This window comes from Branchiostoma lanceolatum, chromosome 5 (genome assembly GCF_035083965.1).
Source record: "Branchiostoma lanceolatum isolate klBraLanc5 chromosome 5, klBraLanc5.hap2, whole genome shotgun sequence".
Classification (NCBI taxonomy): domain Eukaryota; kingdom Metazoa; phylum Chordata; class Leptocardii; order Amphioxiformes; family Branchiostomatidae; genus Branchiostoma; species Branchiostoma lanceolatum.
In genome coordinates this window covers 11986957-12005685 of record NC_089726.1, presented here as the reverse complement: position 1 = coordinate 12005685, position 18729 = coordinate 11986957, and the positions used below count along the sequence as shown (strand labels likewise).

The window sequence follows — 18729 nt, the reverse complement described above, 5'->3', positions numbered from 1 at the left end:
ATAAAGAACATTCAATCATGTCAATCTATCTACCTACCTACCAGAATTATGGTGATCCGTCAACCCATTCTTGAGTTATTCTCTTTCAAAGTCTCAAACAAAACCAGCTTCTGCAATTCCGAGCGTTGCTAGGGGTCCAAACCTACACCACTTACACTCTGCCCCAAGAGCTATCTAACCACTCAATGATATGGCATGTGCAGGACACGAGATATCGAAACCAGACGTTCTGCAGCAGTTCAGTTACAAGCCGCTAGGGGGGGGGCAGAAATCTAACAATTTCGAAGTCTTATCACTTGAACACCTACCTACATATCAAATATCAAGACCATTCATCCAGGCCTTATAGTTATTCTGTTCATCCACAAACATATAAAAGCTACCGAAAACATAACCTTCTTGGAAAAGGTTCTCCACCCTCCTACATGTAAAAAGCAGGGCCCCTATCGCTCGATTCGTTGTCTCGCTCGCGTAGGGGCCCTGCTCTTTAGTCCCGGTAGACACGGTTCTGGCGCCGTCGCCACCAAAACAGCTTCAGCCGATCAGAGGGCTTGCTAAAACCTCATCTAGAGCAAAAGCGCAACACGTTGGTCCCGTTGCTACGATCTGTCAGCGTTGTTATGCAAAAGTTTCCCGCCCACAAGCGGGGCGCGCCATGAGCCGGGCGGTGTAAAAATAACGACAACACAAATCTTGCCCAAAATAACGCATGATCTAATTATCGCACTAAGAAAAAAATATATGCACACGCAAACTACATTAGTTCGCTTTGAAAATCTGTATAATATACGAGTTGACCGCGAACACGGCGCTTCAAATTACCTGCCTTTGATGCGTGTATGTATAGGTTGTTTTCGGTAATTGAACTTTGAACCTATGGACTTTTTGGTCTAATTTACGTAGCAAACAATAGTTTTATAATACTCCTTGTTTAGACCTTAGGAACTTTGAATCCAATTTCTATTGAGTAGTTTTTTTATGTATGAGAGATTTTAACTTATTTCGTCAATTTTTTTGGGACGTCTTCTCCCATAGTTCCCTATCGGGAGGTATCGCCCAAAATACGAATCGCACGCTTTATTGATTTCAGAATTTCACGTGGAAGAATGGTTATGTTCTGGAAGTATAATGAGCTTGTCGGTGAAGATCACAGTGCTTCGCTAGCGTCTGTTATGAGGCGGTTAACACAGATGCAAATGAGTGAGAAATACTTCCTTTGTATTCGTCGCCCGGACCAAGCGAGATAATTACCCGGGAATTTCAACTGCCAACAACTGAACAAGCTTTGTGTACATATTCTCATCTAGTCCTCTCAAAAAAAGGAGCATCGAAAGATCGTATATTTTTCAAGTTGGTACTTTAGAATAGATCGCGTAAGCCTTATGCCACCGTCAAAAAGTACCTTACATCGGAGCAATTAAATTTCGTCAAAATTTTGTCTTGCACGAGAAATTGAAACATTACAGGCCTGTCTATATAACCTCCTTGATTGTATCGACCAAGCCGGGAGAGTTTGTAGAGTTTCAATTTCTAAGCAAAATACACCTGAATGGTACATTGGGGGATTGAAATACACGTGGTTAAAATAATAGATACACGAATAAGACCCGCAAGTGTGTTATCTGAAGAAACCAGAACATGGCATAGCCTCCGATGCAGACTCAACTCGGCTGTTTTCTTTTTCAAGTTATTGTTTTTATACTATTATATTTTTTTCTTATTGCTGGCCGGGAAGTATAATAGTATGAAAACAATAACTTGAAAAATAAAACAGCCGGTTTGAGTCTGCATCGGAGGCTAAACATGGCGTCAGTTTGTAAACAAAGAAAAATCCAGTTCTGCTGTCAAACAATAACACTCTGATCTCTTCCGTATTTCCCCAGCATCTCCTCTGTATATGAAGGCACCTTTTTTCTACCAGTCAAAGCTGCCAGGAAGTTTCTATGCATGTCAGGGCAAGGACATTATTTATATAATGTCCTTTGTCAGAGCAAGCCGACATATTCATCACATCAAACGCTGGCGTGTGCGCTGTTACCACGCGTCTTGAGTTACGGTCTTTAGACCGCGTTCTATTACAAGAATGACGAGAAGGAGTTTGTTATTAGAAAGAATGTGTTTTTAAATCGGAAAACGTAGGTTGTGATTATTGAGTCGCTGTGTAGGTCGTGTAGGACAGGGCCAGACACGTCGCTACACCAGTCCTTGTCAAAGACGCAAATGTATCAAGGTGAGTGCTACGTTTTGGGGTATCAGTATGTGGTAAAATTCCGTGGATCGTCTACAATGGAAATATTCTACTTCATCAATGAACTATTCGAATTCTATTTGCTAATTCTGAGTGTCTGTGTGTTTAAGAAAGTCGCAGATAATGTACGTAGTAAAGGCCGGGGTTTTGTTTATCATATCGGCCGGTTCTGCGGCGTCTCTGGCGGTTGCGCGTAGAATCTAGGACTCTTGGCCGGGAATTGCGGTGAGTTATGGCGGAAACTGCGATTTCTAGATGGCCTTAGTTTTGGTGTTTTGTGTGGTAGGATAGACTAAAATATAGCTAAGAAAGAATTAAAATGGTGGTGTCAGTATGGCACTTCAGCGTGGGAATGATTGAAATGAAAACTGGGGCATTGTTAATGATTGATTGAAGACCTTTATTGTATGTTCGTGCCCCGAGGGGCTAGATACAGGTCGTTTAACATCTAAGTGACATATACAGTGAAATATGTACAGTACATTGTGTAAACATACATGGTAGAAGAAAGGGATAAGCTAAGCTAATCTAGTAAAGTCAACTTCTTCTCGCTTCTTTGTACATGTGTAGATGTATGAACAGATCATGTTTCTTATACAAGGGTTATCTAGACGCAACAACAATATGAATTTATCCGTTGCGTTTAAATATTCAAAGTATGGGAATTTCTCATTAATACATTTGAAAAGAACATTTCTTTCTATATCGTAAAGTTTACAATCTAAAATGAAGTGCCGCTCATCTTCTATTTGATTTAACTCACAATATTGGCAAATTCTATGTTCTAGAAGCGTGTGGTTGTGCCTTCCTGTTTCAATATGTAATTTGTGACAACTAATCCTGAATTTAGTGACAGCTACTCTATGCTGTATGTTACTTATAGATAAATACTCTTCTTCCTTATACAGGGACTTAAACAGTCGGTAAGTTCGTGATTTGTTGCTATAAGATTTCTCTCTATCATCATTGTGAATTTCGGATGAGAATGTTTGGGTGTAAATATCTTTCAAACGTTGGCTAATGGATGTGCTAACCGTAGAACAATGGGGGCGGAGGCAAGGCGTGCATTTGAAAAGGACAGGTTCGCGGGCAAAATTCCGCTCAGCTTGGTGCATGTGGTGTGACCAAAACAAATCTAGTTCCCGCCTGCAAAGGCGTAAACCACAGTAAAGTTACTTTGACTGCACCTTGATCAAAACCGCACATGGGATAACCACATAACTCACATAGTGAAGAAGTGCAACAGCAGCTTAGCACAGGTGGGAAGAGTTAAGGATGCATTACCACTTCGACAGAGAATAACCGTAGTCAACGCCTTGATAATCCCACATATAGACTACTGTTGCTCAATATGGGGAAACACAACACAGAACAACATAGGAAGACTACAGGTGGTTCAGAACAGGGCCGCAAGGCTCGCTCCTGGCTGTGATCGTGACACAAATGTGGACACCATGCTGAAGACCTTGGGCTGGCTGACTGTTAGGGACAGAATTCAACAGAAAAGCCTTGCCACATTTAGACGAATAATGTCCACCAGACAACCTAGGGTCCTGTACGACAAACTCACATTCCAGTCAGAGATCCACAGCTACCAAACACGCTCAACCAGAACAAACACAATCCGATTTCCAAAAAATCCAACTCTCAGAAAAGGCGCTTCCTGTACAGAATATTTCAGTTGTGGAACAAGACCGGCGCCAGAACCGTGTCTACCGGGGCTAAAGAGCAGGGCCCCTACGCGAGCGAGCCAACGAATCGAGCGATAGGGGTCCTGCTTTTAGGAGGGTGTGGTTCTCTTGCGAAAAGAAGAAATTACACGTATCCCTTCATCACTTATACGAACTTTGATGTATTTTTATTTTAATGTCCATATACATATATGTGCGTATATAAAAAAAACACAAACTAACTTAGAAGAATATTAAGAAATGATAAAAGCATACGCAATTTCTATCTGGATTATTTCCCCTTTTTGTGGTGTACGTTTAACGCAAAATACTAGTATATGAGAGACCGTGCAAAGACACCCCTATACACTAATGTAATAGTAATATAAGTGATACGTCAAACTCAACATGTCGACTTATTCATATACTTGTACGTAGGTTAGATCCCCTTGCTGGTTCGTATGTATAGTTTTAGAAGACCTTAAGAAAGTCGCTCTACGTTTGTTGTGTCAATAAAGATTGTTGTTGTAAAATATTGCGCACATTCACGGTATAATCTGTAAGGCACAATCATCATCATCGGTCGGCTGCTTTTATGCAGGCGACTGCAAGGTTCCTCCATTTCCCCCTATTGCTAGGAAGGTCAGAGATATTAGGCACAATATTACAGTACAATTACCGATAATATACATATAAAGTGCATACATAATTCTTTGTCGTGTTGATTAATATTAAAAATTGATTTGCCCCTGTACATCGGGGTTAAGACGATGGCTAAGAAGTGAAGAGGATCAATGATGTTTTCACCCCTAGTATTTAAGGCATAGACGATTATCATTGAAATCAGTACTATGTATACAATTATCAACACTTTCTTAGCTATATAAACTATTCAGGACATTGTGCGTTCAGTGTCGAACATTAGCTACTATAAAAGAGATAGCCTGGATACCAGACCCCCAATCTCTAACATATCTATCGTATGATAGATATTTTAGAGATCGGGGGTCTGGTATTCATGCTATAAATTAAAAGAGATTCACCCACATATATATTGGAATATAAGGAAATAATTACAAATCATGAATGTCGTATAGTATTAAATCACAATCAATACCGCAATGACTGCGTATTCCTGAGACTGGAATATCATGTTCCAAAGTGGTGCATAAAAGTACAGTCACATAAACATTGCATATCTTTACTCAGACCGTAGTTTTCAAACCAGTTATGAACGTGGTAAATGAAAGCTGGGGTATTCCTTCCCTCCTGTTTTTTTTTTCATTTTCGCGATGACGGAAGGCCCTTGGTTCAAATCCGTTAGTAAAAAGATTTTTTTCTTTCCTTTTTTTTTCGTTTTAAACGACCGTTTGATGTATACAACGTCTTTGTATTATGATCGTGGATTCCAAACCATGCCTCGAATTTTTTTATTGTTCATTGTAACGGAAAACACCATTCAACGGATGCTTCTACGTATGGTTGATTGGTTGGTTGGTTGGTAAATGTACAACCATAATTTGGACCTCTGCCATGTCATTTATGCCTCATGTATGTCATTTCTGACTTCATTTTCCAATGGTGTACGATACGTTATAATAAGAATTAAGGGCTCGGGTGATTGAGATTAAGGGTTATGATGACAGATTAAGGGAAAGGGCAATGGATTAGGGTCTGTGGTGATGGATTAATGGATATGCTGACGGATCAAGGGCAAGGGTGACAGATTAAGAGCTATGTTGACAGATTAAGGGTTATGTTGACGGAATAAGGGCTAGGGTGACGGATTAAGGGTTATGATGACTGACTAAGGGCAAGGGCGACGGATTACAAATGTAGGGTCTGTGGTGATGGATTAAGAGATACGCTGAAGGATCAAGGGCAAGGGTGACGGATTTAGAGCTATGTTGATAGATTAAGGTTTATGTAGGCGGATTAAGGGCTAGGGTGACGGATTAAGGGCTAGGGTGGTGGGTTAAGGGTTATGGTGATGGATTAAGGGTAAGGATGACGCATTAAGTGAAGGGGTGACGAATTAGGGTCCCTGGTGATGGATGAGTTATGCTGTCGGATTAAAGTTTATAGCCACGGATTTAGGGCCAAGGTGACGGATTAATGGCTTAAGGGATGGATTAAGGGCTATGGTGACATATCATGGGTAATGCTGAGGGATTAAAGGCTTTCGTGACGGATCAAGGGCAAGGGTGACGAATTAAGGGTTATTCTGTGGGATTAATGTTTATGTTAACGGATTAAGGGCTAGGGTGACGGATTAAGAATATCACATCCCGTTACAATATACTCCTCAACTAACCACCTGTAGATAATCATGTTCATTGAGCGAAAATGGCATCTTTTTGCAGAAGCACTTGTTTACAATGCAGTCATCTCTTGCTCCGCTAGAGGCGCTAAATTCACAGGCGCCTCGCGTGCTTCCCTTCCAAAGGCCTCGGGGTTTTCGATCACTTCTGGCTCCTCCTCGTCCCCACCTGACCCGAGCGGCGGCAGGCAGAAGGTAGGGCAGAAAGGGATGTACCTGCCGATGTTGCACGAACGGATGACGTCCATGCCGAATGGAAAATCGTAACATTCCATGACTTTGTTGCCCTTCTTAGCGGATCCCTTCATGTTCAAGGACGCTTCGTTCAGCCTCTTCCACTCAGCGATGCCACGTTCCTCGTCCGTGCCTGGGCACAAGAATAGAGTTGGTAACCCCGCGATCACCCCACTTTCACGTAAACAGAAATGAATTATCAAAACCACATATTCAGTTAGCTAAGTCTTATGTACACGGGGTTCCAATTCGGTTTTTTTTCAACAACTTACCGGGAACGGTGTTGTCCAGAAAGAATCCAACGAAGCCTCCGACGAACATGCTGGTGCTCAGCAGAACGGTGAAGATCTGATCGACCTCTGCACTACCTGAAGAGGAGGATGAAGTGTTTCTTTATACAATGAACATTTTCTATTATTTATCAATAAAAGAATCGTGTATTGCCAACGTAACGATTTTGTTTCATTCATACGTACATTCAACGCAAAATAAGGTGTTTTGTTCTTGTTTGTCCTAACGTTGAATTGTACATATCTTGTTTTTTTTGTTCCGTTATTGGGTTTATACGACAAAAATACTTCCGTAGCATGCACTCATTCATCTTTCCGCAACGTTACTCATGATGACAACTCCAATCAGTAACTAAATATGAATTATAATGGTTCCAAAATGTGTATCCCCGTTCATAAAATGCCCCTATCACTCTCACCTGTTTTGATGATATTCGGGTGTTCCTTCATCCACTGTGGCAGCAGCAGGCCGAAGAAGATGGAGAACCCAAAGATGAAGAGGTTCCTGGAGGAGTTCATGTCCACGTACTACAATAGAAACACCGAACGGTTCATTACAAGTGGAAAATAGCTCGTTTCAATACTTCCAACCTGTGAATTAATGCACCTGTAATGTCATTGTCTGATCTAAGCATCTAAACCGGAATTAACATGAGCATCTGGAATGCTGGAATATTTTCCCCGATGCCGATGGAATATTTTTCATCTTTATCATTCGTATAGCTAGTATATAGCCTTAGAGCCGAACAATTCGTTTACTAAAAGTTAGAAAATATTTTGGTGACGCCTCGGGGAGGAGCCCATTATAGATGCCTCTGCCGAGTTACACTGTGAGCTGTGTGTGTGTGTGTGTGTGTGTGTGTGTGTGTGTGTGTGTGTGTGTGTGTGTGTGTGTGTGTGTGTGTGTGTGTGTGTGTGTGTGTGTGACCTCTGACCTGCAGGTTGGAGATGCCGACGGCGGCGATCATGCCGAACATGACGCAGAACATGCCGCCGATGATGGGCTCCGGGATGGTGGTGAACAGGGCGCCGAACTTGCCGAACATGGCGAGGACCAACATCATCAGGGCGCCGACCTGAACAACACGTCTGCTGCCGACCTGGGGGAGGGGTGTGGCAACAGGGGCGATGATACTTTCTCGTTCAGTTCACATCTCCTTTCCCTTCACTCTTTTGTCACCCTCCTCTTCATTTCGTGCATGTTTACATTCTTGATCGTTAAGAAATGTCATTGAAAACTTTCATTTTCTAAAAGAAATATTTGCGTTCAAATTTCGGAAATTAAAAAATAAAGTTGTATCAATTGCTCTGTACGAAGCCCAGATAACTATAGAGAATATCAATCATTTTGCCTCAGAAGTCGGACCCTGTATGTTTTCACAGCAGTATGCATCAAGATCATTCCCATCGAATCGCGAAAGGAAATAAATGAATACATACATACATACATACATACGTATACATACATATACAAAACGCTACATTTCTATCCCTCTCATCTTCCACGCACCTTGGTGATTCCAATGGCTCCGATGTTTTCACTGTAGGACGTGGTCCCGCTCCCCGACCCCCAGGCGCCGGCCAGGATACAGCCTATCCCCTCAATCCCGATTCCCCTGTTAATGGCATGCACAGGAGGGGGTGGGGCTCCGGACAGGCGCGCACAGGCGTAGTAGTCTCCCACGGACTCGACCATGGAGGCGAGCACGCCGGACAACATGCCGAATACTCCCGCAATACTTATTGTAGGCCTGCCCCATTGGCCTGGAAAGAAATTTATGATGATATTGACTTCTCATGATATGGAACCAAGATCATGGAAAGAAGAGAGGAACTAACCCTTTCCAAATCAATGGTACTTATGGCATGCTGGTTAACAATGCTAAGTTGTCTGCTCGCCATGATTGATCAAGATAGATAGATGGATAAAGGTTTAGAAAAGGCAAATGTTGTAAAACCGAACGGGCACCGATTCACTGCCGTACTACCTCACAAACTCAGTGGATTCGTTTGAAACACGGACCTGGATAGGGGAAGCGGAACCAGGCGGCTTGGGACAGTACTGCAGTGTTGTCTGTCCGGGCGCTGTGCTGAGGGTCGTTCGGGTCGGTGGGAAACACGTTCGCTGCCGTCAGGATGCCACAGAACCCCCAGGACACACACATCCCGAGAATGACCTGTAAATGTGAATTCAAGGACTGTAAACTGGGATAGCTGACCTGGAACGTCCAGGATTTTCTGCTAAAAGTGAGAGAGTGGTCCAGTCACTAACTAGAAGAATGCTTGATCGGCTTATTAAAAAAGCGCCCATTCTATCATTGACTGTAAACTGACCGGGAAGAGCTTGAAGAGCGGGAACCACGCCACGTGACAGCCCTTCTCCCTGCTCCATTTCGCCCCGGGGAAGTTCACGTTCCGGAGGTACTGGGAGAAGATGGCGATCAGGGCGATGGTCCTGTTGAAGGACGTTAGTAGTAAAATATTACACATATGTCTGTTTATTGATCGGGATTGCATGTTGAATGTTGTCTAGGATCAGCTATTACGGATCATGTCAGGAATTAAAAAGGTTCAAGGTTAAGAGCTCTTCTCTAAAATTGCAACACATGTCCTCAACTACACGATGATTTAGCTGCAACTTACATGAAAGCGATGCCCCAGTGTTTTCCTGCCTGGGAAGAGGCCTCTTCAAACAGAGCCAGCCCCACAAGTGCAATAGTCGGAGCGATCGCCAGGGGGCCTATGAACCGCAGCATCAATCCCATCAGACCACTGAAACCGATCACGACTTGGAAAACAGAGGACACCATGATGGCACCTTGGATCTGCAAATAAGATAACGTTACCACACACAACAACTCGAGGTATAGCCTTTCGTTCACAAGCTCACGCTAATGACTTGGTGGACCGTATCATTCAATCTTAATGTCCACCTCGACCTACAATTCTACATCTTTCAAGTTCGGAAATGGATTTTCCTGCAGCGTAATCAGCATCAACTTCCCCCTTACCTCTCTGATCCGGATCCTCCAGTGCTCATTGATGTCCACATCAGCTGTTGTGTTCGCGTCGACCTGGATCGTGATCAGGCTGGTATTTTCGACTGAAGAATAGGACAACAGAAACGTTAAAAAATACTTCCAATAGTAATAAAATGTTTATTCAAAATGACCATATGCATGTATCTACCTCCAAAAGAATTCATATGTCTATTCAAAGCGCATATTTCAGATGTTGTTAGATTTTAGAATATAAAATATGCAAGCCTAGATTCATCCAGAGTTTAATTGAGTTTCCTATCGAATTCTGACGTACCGGAGCCCAGAACGGTCGGGCAGGCGAACCCAGGCAGACTGAGGATGGCGAATGTTGGGGTCAGGAACGCGAAAGTGGCGCCTTGCACGATGGGAAGCCTGTGAAACGGCACGTATCGTTTGTAAGTGTGATAATCGTGATAGTGGAACATAAGATGCTGTTTTATGATGGCAACATTCACCTCGTAAATTGTGTCTGTACAATTTGAAGCTAATACATCCCGAGAAACAAACAAACAAACAAACAAACAAACAAACAAACAAACCAATTTGCCAACCAACCAACCAACTAACCAACAAACCAATTAACAAACCAACAAACCAACAAACCAACAAACCAACCGACCAACCATTCAAACCAACCAACCAACCAACCAAACTAACCAACCAACCGACCACCAACCAACCAACCAACCAACCAACCAACCAACCAACCAACCAACCAACCAACCAACCAACCAACAAACCAACAAACCAACAAACCAACAAACAAATCAACTGACCATTCAAACCAACCATTCAAACCAACCAACCAACCAACCAACAAGTAAATAAAGCTTGGTTGGACTAGGCCTAGGGTTTATCATTAAAAGATAACCTCTGCGGTAAGCTTAAGTGGTCTCGGTGGAGGTGTATTGTACAATGGAACTCATCTACCAAGACAATCTCCTCCCCTGGATCTAGGTCACCCGTGTCTTGACCCCCTAGTCACCGTGTACTGAGTCAACAAGATCTTAATCTCCCCCCACCACCCACAAAACAAATAGTACTAGTTTCGCTTGCTTCTGGTCTTTTGCAAGAGAGAGGACTTTGCATAAAACACCCTAATTTGCCATACACGATCACTGATAAATGAGAGTTTTATCTGAAGGAAGAGGGATTTTATCAAATACTGTATTTTGCCCGTTAGTACTAGTACCCTTGCGAAGGAACACTACGCGTTAATGATAAGCTTAAGTAGGGATAACCTGGCATAATGATAAGGATAAATGACAATGGGACCACAGGAGGTGCCCAAAATAATCCGAGGTATGTGAGTGACCTAAATCTTTGCCATCACACCGAAGGAATGTACAAGATAATGATAACTCTGTGATGCATTTCTGTTTATAGTGCATCCACTAATGCTAGACTAAAAGTTCGAAAAAGCCTCTTTGCTAATTGAGGGTAAAGTCAACAGAAAGCTCTGTCAAGACGTCTCAAACAAGAAGAGAAGAAGTGGTAACCACATATTGTGTTGGTTTTTGTTGTCTGTCTCCAACCAGATGTGAGGAGAAGACGTGTAAACCGTCGTCCAGGTGAAAACGTAAAGGAATGGGAAGCACTATTCAAGTTAGGTCTACATGAAGACCATTCTCCCCTTACTCCAAGTGCTACCCAGCATGTATTAGATGTCTATGAGTGCTAGTACGTTAGGTATACACTATGTTCTCGCGGCCGGCTAAGAACATTGTTGTCACCGACCATATCTGTCCCATACACCTGTCGCGAATGACATTCGCTCGGCGTCGACAGTCTCCTGTGCATGCTCTGGCCGCCGGTGGCGTTTTTTTCAGGGAGTTGATTCGCGACTAGTTCAACATATCGGAACCTTAAGGTTCTTTTACTGGGGTAATCGTAATTGCTGGGCCCAGATTTATCCAGCAAAAGAACCTGGCCCCGATATGTTGAAAATCACGATCAAGTACTACCCCCGAAAATAAACGCCGACGCCGGCCAGAAAGCTTGGAAATGAGGTAAGGCGTTGACAATAACGATATATTGCAGACTCATAGATATAAAGCAAGCACCAAACCTCTGTTAAGCTGAGGTAAAATGAATACGATCGTACAATTTAAGCCTGCAATTACCATGATAACATCGCAGCGGAATGCCTGTGTTCAACAACTGTGAGCAGCCTTTAGGTCTATTCCAGTGCTCAGGAATGTACCTTTACCATTATTTTCTACGCCTTGGGAAGTTATGTGGTATCTGAATGATACTTTCGACATGCTGCGCTTTTCTGTTTCATTTTGCTCTTTTCAAGTCATCATGTATATATGTTTAAAGCGCACCGCTTGGTCAAGTTGAGGTCACAATAAATTCGGGAAGAAGAGGACTAGTTTGGTTGCTGGAATATGATGCTAATCACAAAGTAGCTAAAACCGAAATAGATGGGGATTCTTTTGGGTAACGCCTCAGGGCGGAAGCATTTTACTTTAGCTTGACTCAGATTGACCGGAGTATCTCTGAGTACGGTGTGTAGTTTCCGGGCTGTCTGAGGCTTACCTGACTCCAAATGTCGTCTGCAGCAGAGTACAGAGGCCGGACACAAAGAAGGTTGTCTGGATGAGTTCGCTCGTGGCCAGGCTGTTGCTCCCCACGCAGAGGGGGCCTGACAGGATGAGAGGGAGCGACACCGTGGCGCCGAACATCGTCAGGTAGTGCTGTGGGAAGAACCGGCAAAAGGTGGAATAGAAACATTTCGGTTTTCCGTTCAAACAGGCTGTAAAAGTTTCATGAAATAGCTCTAATCGCAGTTGATTTCATGTCATCATGATAGTTAGAATTTATTTCTCTTCCCTATAAATGTGAATGTCTTCTTTTTGCCTTTGAATATTTACATTTATTCATGACACACGTAGCCCTTCCACCGGTCAGGTCCCTGGAATCTTGGTAGCCACCTGCAACACCTCAAAGTCAGGAAAATTGGGAGCGTCCTAATCCTGTTGTTTATGTATATATATACTGACATGCACCAATTGTTCCCAGAAGGAGAACGGCCTGTTACCATGGTGTTGGAGTCTAACCTATGTGGATCATGTGACCAACTTTCAGCCAATGGGGATTCTCACATCCGGGTCTTATATTACCTGAAATCCCAAGAAGATGCACATGTACCACGGTGGCACCTCCTCTATCGTGTACATTATGTCGCTGGGCCGGTCATAGGGCGGGGGCTCCTCCGGATCCTATACAGGAAAAAAAGAACAACAAAATAGACAGTCAGTTGCCAAGCTTTAAGATATATCATGGGTTTCTACTTCATTTTCGTCTTCATTCTTACACATAGCCGGTTGTAGGTCTTAGACAAGAGCTATGAGGTTATAGGGCCTCCTTGACAAGAGCAAAAGCTATTAATGTAAGTTTTTTTCACCTAGTAAACAAACAAACTCAAGACAACCTACAACGTAAGAATAAGTTGAAAACAACATGATTATTGGAAGGTGCTGTATTTTCGCACAGAGGCATTTCAGTACGGGGAAAATCAAATGTTTCATGAAATGATGAATGTGTATATGTAATGTGTCCCTTGACTCAACAGCGCTGACGGCCGGGGACTATAATGTATGAATTCGTGCTCTACTTCTTCATTTATGACGCGCAAATATTTGTTGAACCGATGTTACTACCCTCATCCCAACACCCTTGACCCTCAGCGTAAACAAAACGCATTCTTTTAAACGACCATTCTTTTCCACAGTGTCACGTGAATCTATCATGTGAGCCCACACTGAGAATGAAGCCTGTGGCACTTCAGATGCCCGGCCAGGGTCTTCAGATTTCAAGGCATGTTTAGATCCTTACCAGGGATAACTTTCTGTTCAAAAATCGGTAGAAATGCAAAGAACAGCGTGTACACATGTGGTACCCGATAAGGGCCCTGTCACACATGTGCGTATATCCAAGGGCGCGTGAGTTGCGCATTAACATTCTTTGGGTTTAAGTAAGGTTTGCGAGGGAAAAGTTGTTTTCTACTTTGACCCACCGTTGTGCAGCCAAGTGATCGAACCTAAGAAATTACTTAATCGGCTACAAATCTAACCAAAAACATGTTAATACGCGACTCATGCGGACCTGCTTATACGCAAAAGTGTGACAGGGGCTTAAGGTACACTTAACGTGGGGAGTGAAATGTGGAAAAGAGTGACTTCATGCTACGTCTAACAGCATTTTGCGTTCTTTATCAGCCATATCAGGGGGTATTTTTGGCTTAACCGGCTGGTTGATCACGTTTCACTGTGTTTGTCGGTACGGTGTTCTCTGTTACCCATCAGGTATGTCCGGGGCTTCATTGTTTACCTTTGTGAGTGGAATGTGGAGATGTGTCCCACTTTTAGGTCACCTCAGGTGAGAGCACGGACAACAGTCCACGACACCGCCAGTCTGAAGACCCCCTTGACACAGAATTTACATTTTCGTGTACAGAATACTTTCAAGCAACACCCCACGGATGAAAACCTGTGTTTATAGAATTTACATGTAGCCAGGGTCCAGGTATGAAATGTTGAGAGGGTAGCTAGTCCATTTCCTGTCGATCCTTGCAAATTACTAAATCAAGCCATTGTATCTACAACGAAATTTGCAGTTAACGAGTATAAGGATCTCGTTTCAGTTAACGTTCATGAAAATTTTACGAAAAGCCTTAAAATCAGACTGCAAAGCATGCACCCAGTGTTCTGATTGCAACTTGTTGTTTTAGAAAGATCAAAGCTGTGATTTCTATCACTCTAAGCGTAATTGGGCAGCATTGCATGGCTGGATTATACCGGTTTGATCCCCTGGGGAGTATATTCAGGATCATCCCAACCAGTCGACTTGAAAGGAATGTCAGCTATTGTAATAGTTTCTCTAATAATCGGTATTCCTTTCTCTGGCAAGGATACACAACAGCTTTCTATCAGATAAGACATTACTGATTCACAACGTCCTAAACAACTTTATCATGAGATCAGCTGTACAGTCGTGGAAGGACTCACGTCCTGTGTCAATAGTACGTTGTGTGTCCGACAGGTACCCTTCGCTCTATATTCAGAACAGTGCTAACTGTTCCTGCAAGCCCAATGGAAATCGGTAAAAAAGATGGTTACGTTGTGTCTGTTAAAAGAATATTATTTACAATTCGAGGACTATATGCAGTTTACATAAAATTCGAAGCTCTAGTTCTAGTTCATAGTCTGCAAACTCCCTGGTAGAGATATCGCGCAGACGGAAGCTAGAGCATGCATGTCACAAACGACGAGATATCTCCCGACGCGTTACCACGACGGATTATCAGATGTAGCTTACCTGTGGTGTCTCCCTTCTGCAAACATGCTGTTAGCAAAATACACTTGTCTGTGGACGTACGTCAACAAAGTCTATTTTACAGCGCTCATTAGTAGATGATAGATGATCGTCAGTACACCCATGAAGGAAGGGATAACGCAACACCTGGTAATGTTTCATGTCAAAATACAACAAAGTAGCGAAAAACAAAACTTTTTAATTACAGTGTGTCCATTACTTTACATTTTTCGATCCTGACACAAAGAACAACAACTGGAAAATCCACATTTTCCTGTTATCAGATTTCTTATCATCAGGGGCAATCTTGGCGAAATCCTCTAAAACAAAAGGGTAACTGTAGTTAGTTTTAGTGTCAACAATAATTTTCATATCTTCCACAGCTCTTGTGTGGCCCTTACTTTGTCTATCAAAAATGCAAATTCCTGTGCCCTTCTAGTGTGTGCACCCGGGGGCAGTCATGCCAAACTTTGTTTGTCGGCGGATGGTTTAGTGTGCTGTAAACTTTTTGTGTGAGTGACTTTACGAGGGGTAATGAGGAGGGAACAAGTTGAGCTGGTCTGCCGGTACGATTCTCTCCATGATAGACTGGCCCTAGCATAGTGTTTGTGATAACTATCTCAGTTTGAACACCTTGGAGAAGGAGACATCCATATCGCGCCGTCGGCCTCAGGTAAACATACATGATGCAACCACTTACTCTGGTCAATCCAGAGAGACTGGCACGACAAGACAAATACTAAATCCACTCATAGTTCCCGGGCAACCCGGAGTCCGCAGTGCACGGTGTACATGCTTACTCTTGACCGAACGTGACCACAGGCTTTGAGTGGGAATCTAGCGGTATTTTAGTCTTCTAGTTGATCCCACATAATGGAACCTCAAATGCCCGCTATTCATCTTATAGCATGTACTCGCCCGGTTACACGTAGTGTGAAATTCACATCTACAAAGTGGATTACAGGACCAGCAAAAGCCTTGATGAAGCCCTTCTCACATTTCCCCAAACCAAACCAAACAACACTATATAAAAGAATTCCCTTCTGACGCAATCTCGGACGTTTCATGGCTTCATTAGAGAAAAAAAAGGGGGAGTAACACCTGCATAGTTATCGCCTATGTAAAACATCGCAAGTTACGATACACTGTGGAAGCTACCGTAAAAAAGTTGCATTTGGAAGGCGCCAAACAAACAACCAAAGCAAGTTAGTTTCTGCATCGGAGGTTTGAAATAGAAGTGTCATTCAACGTCAAGCGTCACCGGAAGCCCTTAATTGTAGTAAGGCCGCCATTAGTCCCCATGTCTATTTGATACTCCACGCACCATTGCACAGGAGGCTAAACGATACTAAAAAACTTTATGGATTGGTCAGGCTTATCACCTAACCGTCAAAACAGTTCGTTGAGAAACTTAAGAAACGTACCCTTTTCTCCCGTTTGTCGTCCGCCATGTTGCGTTGACTTCGAGGGCCTGGTCTTGTCTCAAAATGTCGGACGGTGCCCACACAGTAACTGAACTATTCAGATGAAGTGGGTCCTGTGCCGCTGTGATTAACAGATTGTGGTGCACACTTGGACAATAGAGGCTGCCGGGAACGTCGTTTTAGGCAGCCAGCGCCCGATAGGAGGCGTAGCAAGAGTTCTCGGAGCGTTGAAAAATGACAGAGATCTGATCTTACTCCCACTGGCGACACTGAATGCCAACTTCCTTCTGTTTAGGGGCGCGTTCCCATCTCACCTTGCGGCGCGCCCATTTACCTTTTCAAAGGGACACCCCTTGATGCGTACAATTTGCATGTGCCCCTATTTTGTTCGGGCCACTAGCCAAGCGTCACTAAAAGTGATTAGGAGTGGTCAGCTCCTCAAACTACCTCTCAAAAGTGTAGCTTATAGGTGGGGTGCGAGGAATACACCTTTAAGACATTAGCATGGTAGTTTCGTACCATTTAAAGCCTCTTATAAAAGGTAAGACCAAGTAACGTTTGCGGTGTCAGTATGTATCTTGTTTCGTTATTACAATCAAAAGACCAACCTACATGCGTGCACGCGTGCATGGCTGTGCATATGCTGCTAGCTGTATGATTAAACTCAGTATGTCTGAACTGTTTTCACCATAAGGCCACATTGACTTGATTTCATGGTTGACATATTTTGGACACCCCAAAACTGACGCGAGCGCGCGAAAATAAAATAAAAGATTTATGAATTACTAAATCTAAGTGGAATCAAATTAAGAGTCATCTCACCAACCCAGTCCAACCCTTGCCCAACCCGCTCCATGACATACCAGCTGATGATGTCACTCCACCCGGGGGACGTACAGGAGTCGCGCGGATGTGATTCATAAAATCAAGTCAGTGTGGCCTAATCGAAGCTTCCAAGGCGTCGCTTTAAATCACGAACAACTACAGAAGCCCTTTGCCTTGGGACTAAATCAACAGGGAGGTCAAAGAAACAGTTGACCGTTTGTTCTGATTCTTTTGATTGGTATTTTGTCTGAAACAGTACCGGGAATGTGATGTAAAAGTGAGAACGAGAGTTAGATAGATAGATAGATAGATTAAGACTCCAGGGAAAGAGTTAGGACATTTATTAGACTTCGTAAAATAGTTAGGAATGTTTCAGATGGTTCAGTTATTTTTGCAATCTTTCTCTCGCAGGGGGCATCGCAAACTTACTAAGTAGAGCATACCGATTCAGGAATATTTGATGTACGTGAGGAGGTATGTTAATGTTGATAATCTATAGAACCCCCTCCCCTTAAAATAGCCTCTCATACTCTACCATGCGTACTAGGCTTTGCCATAGCTCAAAATGAAACACCGGAGAGCTAGCGCTACTCGACTACTCGCGGATGCTGGTTATGATTTCGTACCCTTGGGCTTCGAGGCGTTTTCCACTGCAATTGGACCCATCACATTCTGCCAACTGTTTGTTTGGCACACACATGATGGTGATACTGAGTAGATGCGACGTATAGCTGTTCTGGTGGGAACTGCACGCACTAGCTCCTTCGCGTGGACAAGGGCCGGGAGGACAACCGTGAGAACATGTGGGCATAATACTTTTGCTGTCCGAATGTTTTCAGTCAACAGCTTTTTTTTATTCAAGAGCTCTGTATCTTTTTATTTCACATCCTACCCCCTTCGATACCCCTTTACTGACGCCTGTGTTAATCTTTTCACATAGTGTTCTCTATGCGTAATGGTGACGAATAAGTTTTTCTTTGACTTTGTCTGATCAGTGGCACTGTTTTCGCGTAGGTGACATGTTTACGAGTTATGCTGTAACAAATCTTTTTTTCATGTGTCAAGTCAAAGTCAAAGTAGACCTGTTTCCTAGTGATCATTGTGCTGTTACTATCGTAAATTGTCCTCGGGAGAATGCTTGGTTGACGTTGGGTCCCAGTCAAAGATTTCTGAAGATAAGACCTTCATGGCATCACATGTTTACTACTAGTACCCACGAAGTTTATCATGTCTTATAGCTCAAGAGACTGTTTGTCAATAACTGCTCCGTGAATTTACCAACAAACAAAATTGCTTCTTTCGTGTATTGAGGTCGTTATTTTGGTAAGAGTTGTATTCTTAACGGCGTCAACACATTC

The 18729-nt window shown here is 43.1% G+C and overlaps 1 protein-coding gene across 1 annotated transcript; it reads right to left on the bottom strand.

Moving 5' to 3' along the window:
• Positions 1-4080: 4080 nt before the first annotated feature.
• Positions 4081-16837, bottom strand: LOC136435162 (solute carrier family 23 member 1-like). Its single transcript, XM_066428399.1, has 13 exons — positions 16547-16837; positions 12929-13027; positions 12345-12502; positions 10078-10175; positions 9774-9865; positions 9406-9587; positions 9097-9217; positions 8786-8939; positions 8273-8526; positions 7698-7862; positions 7182-7290; positions 6745-6840; positions 4081-6605 (listed from the first exon to the last, which is right to left on the bottom strand). Exons 1-13 carry the CDS (start codon positions 16571-16573, stop codon positions 6292-6294), a joined length of 1869 nt encoding a protein of 622 aa, XP_066284496.1. The 5' UTR covers positions 16574-16837; the 3' UTR covers positions 4081-6291.
• Between the last annotated feature and the right edge of the window lie 1892 nt (positions 16838-18729).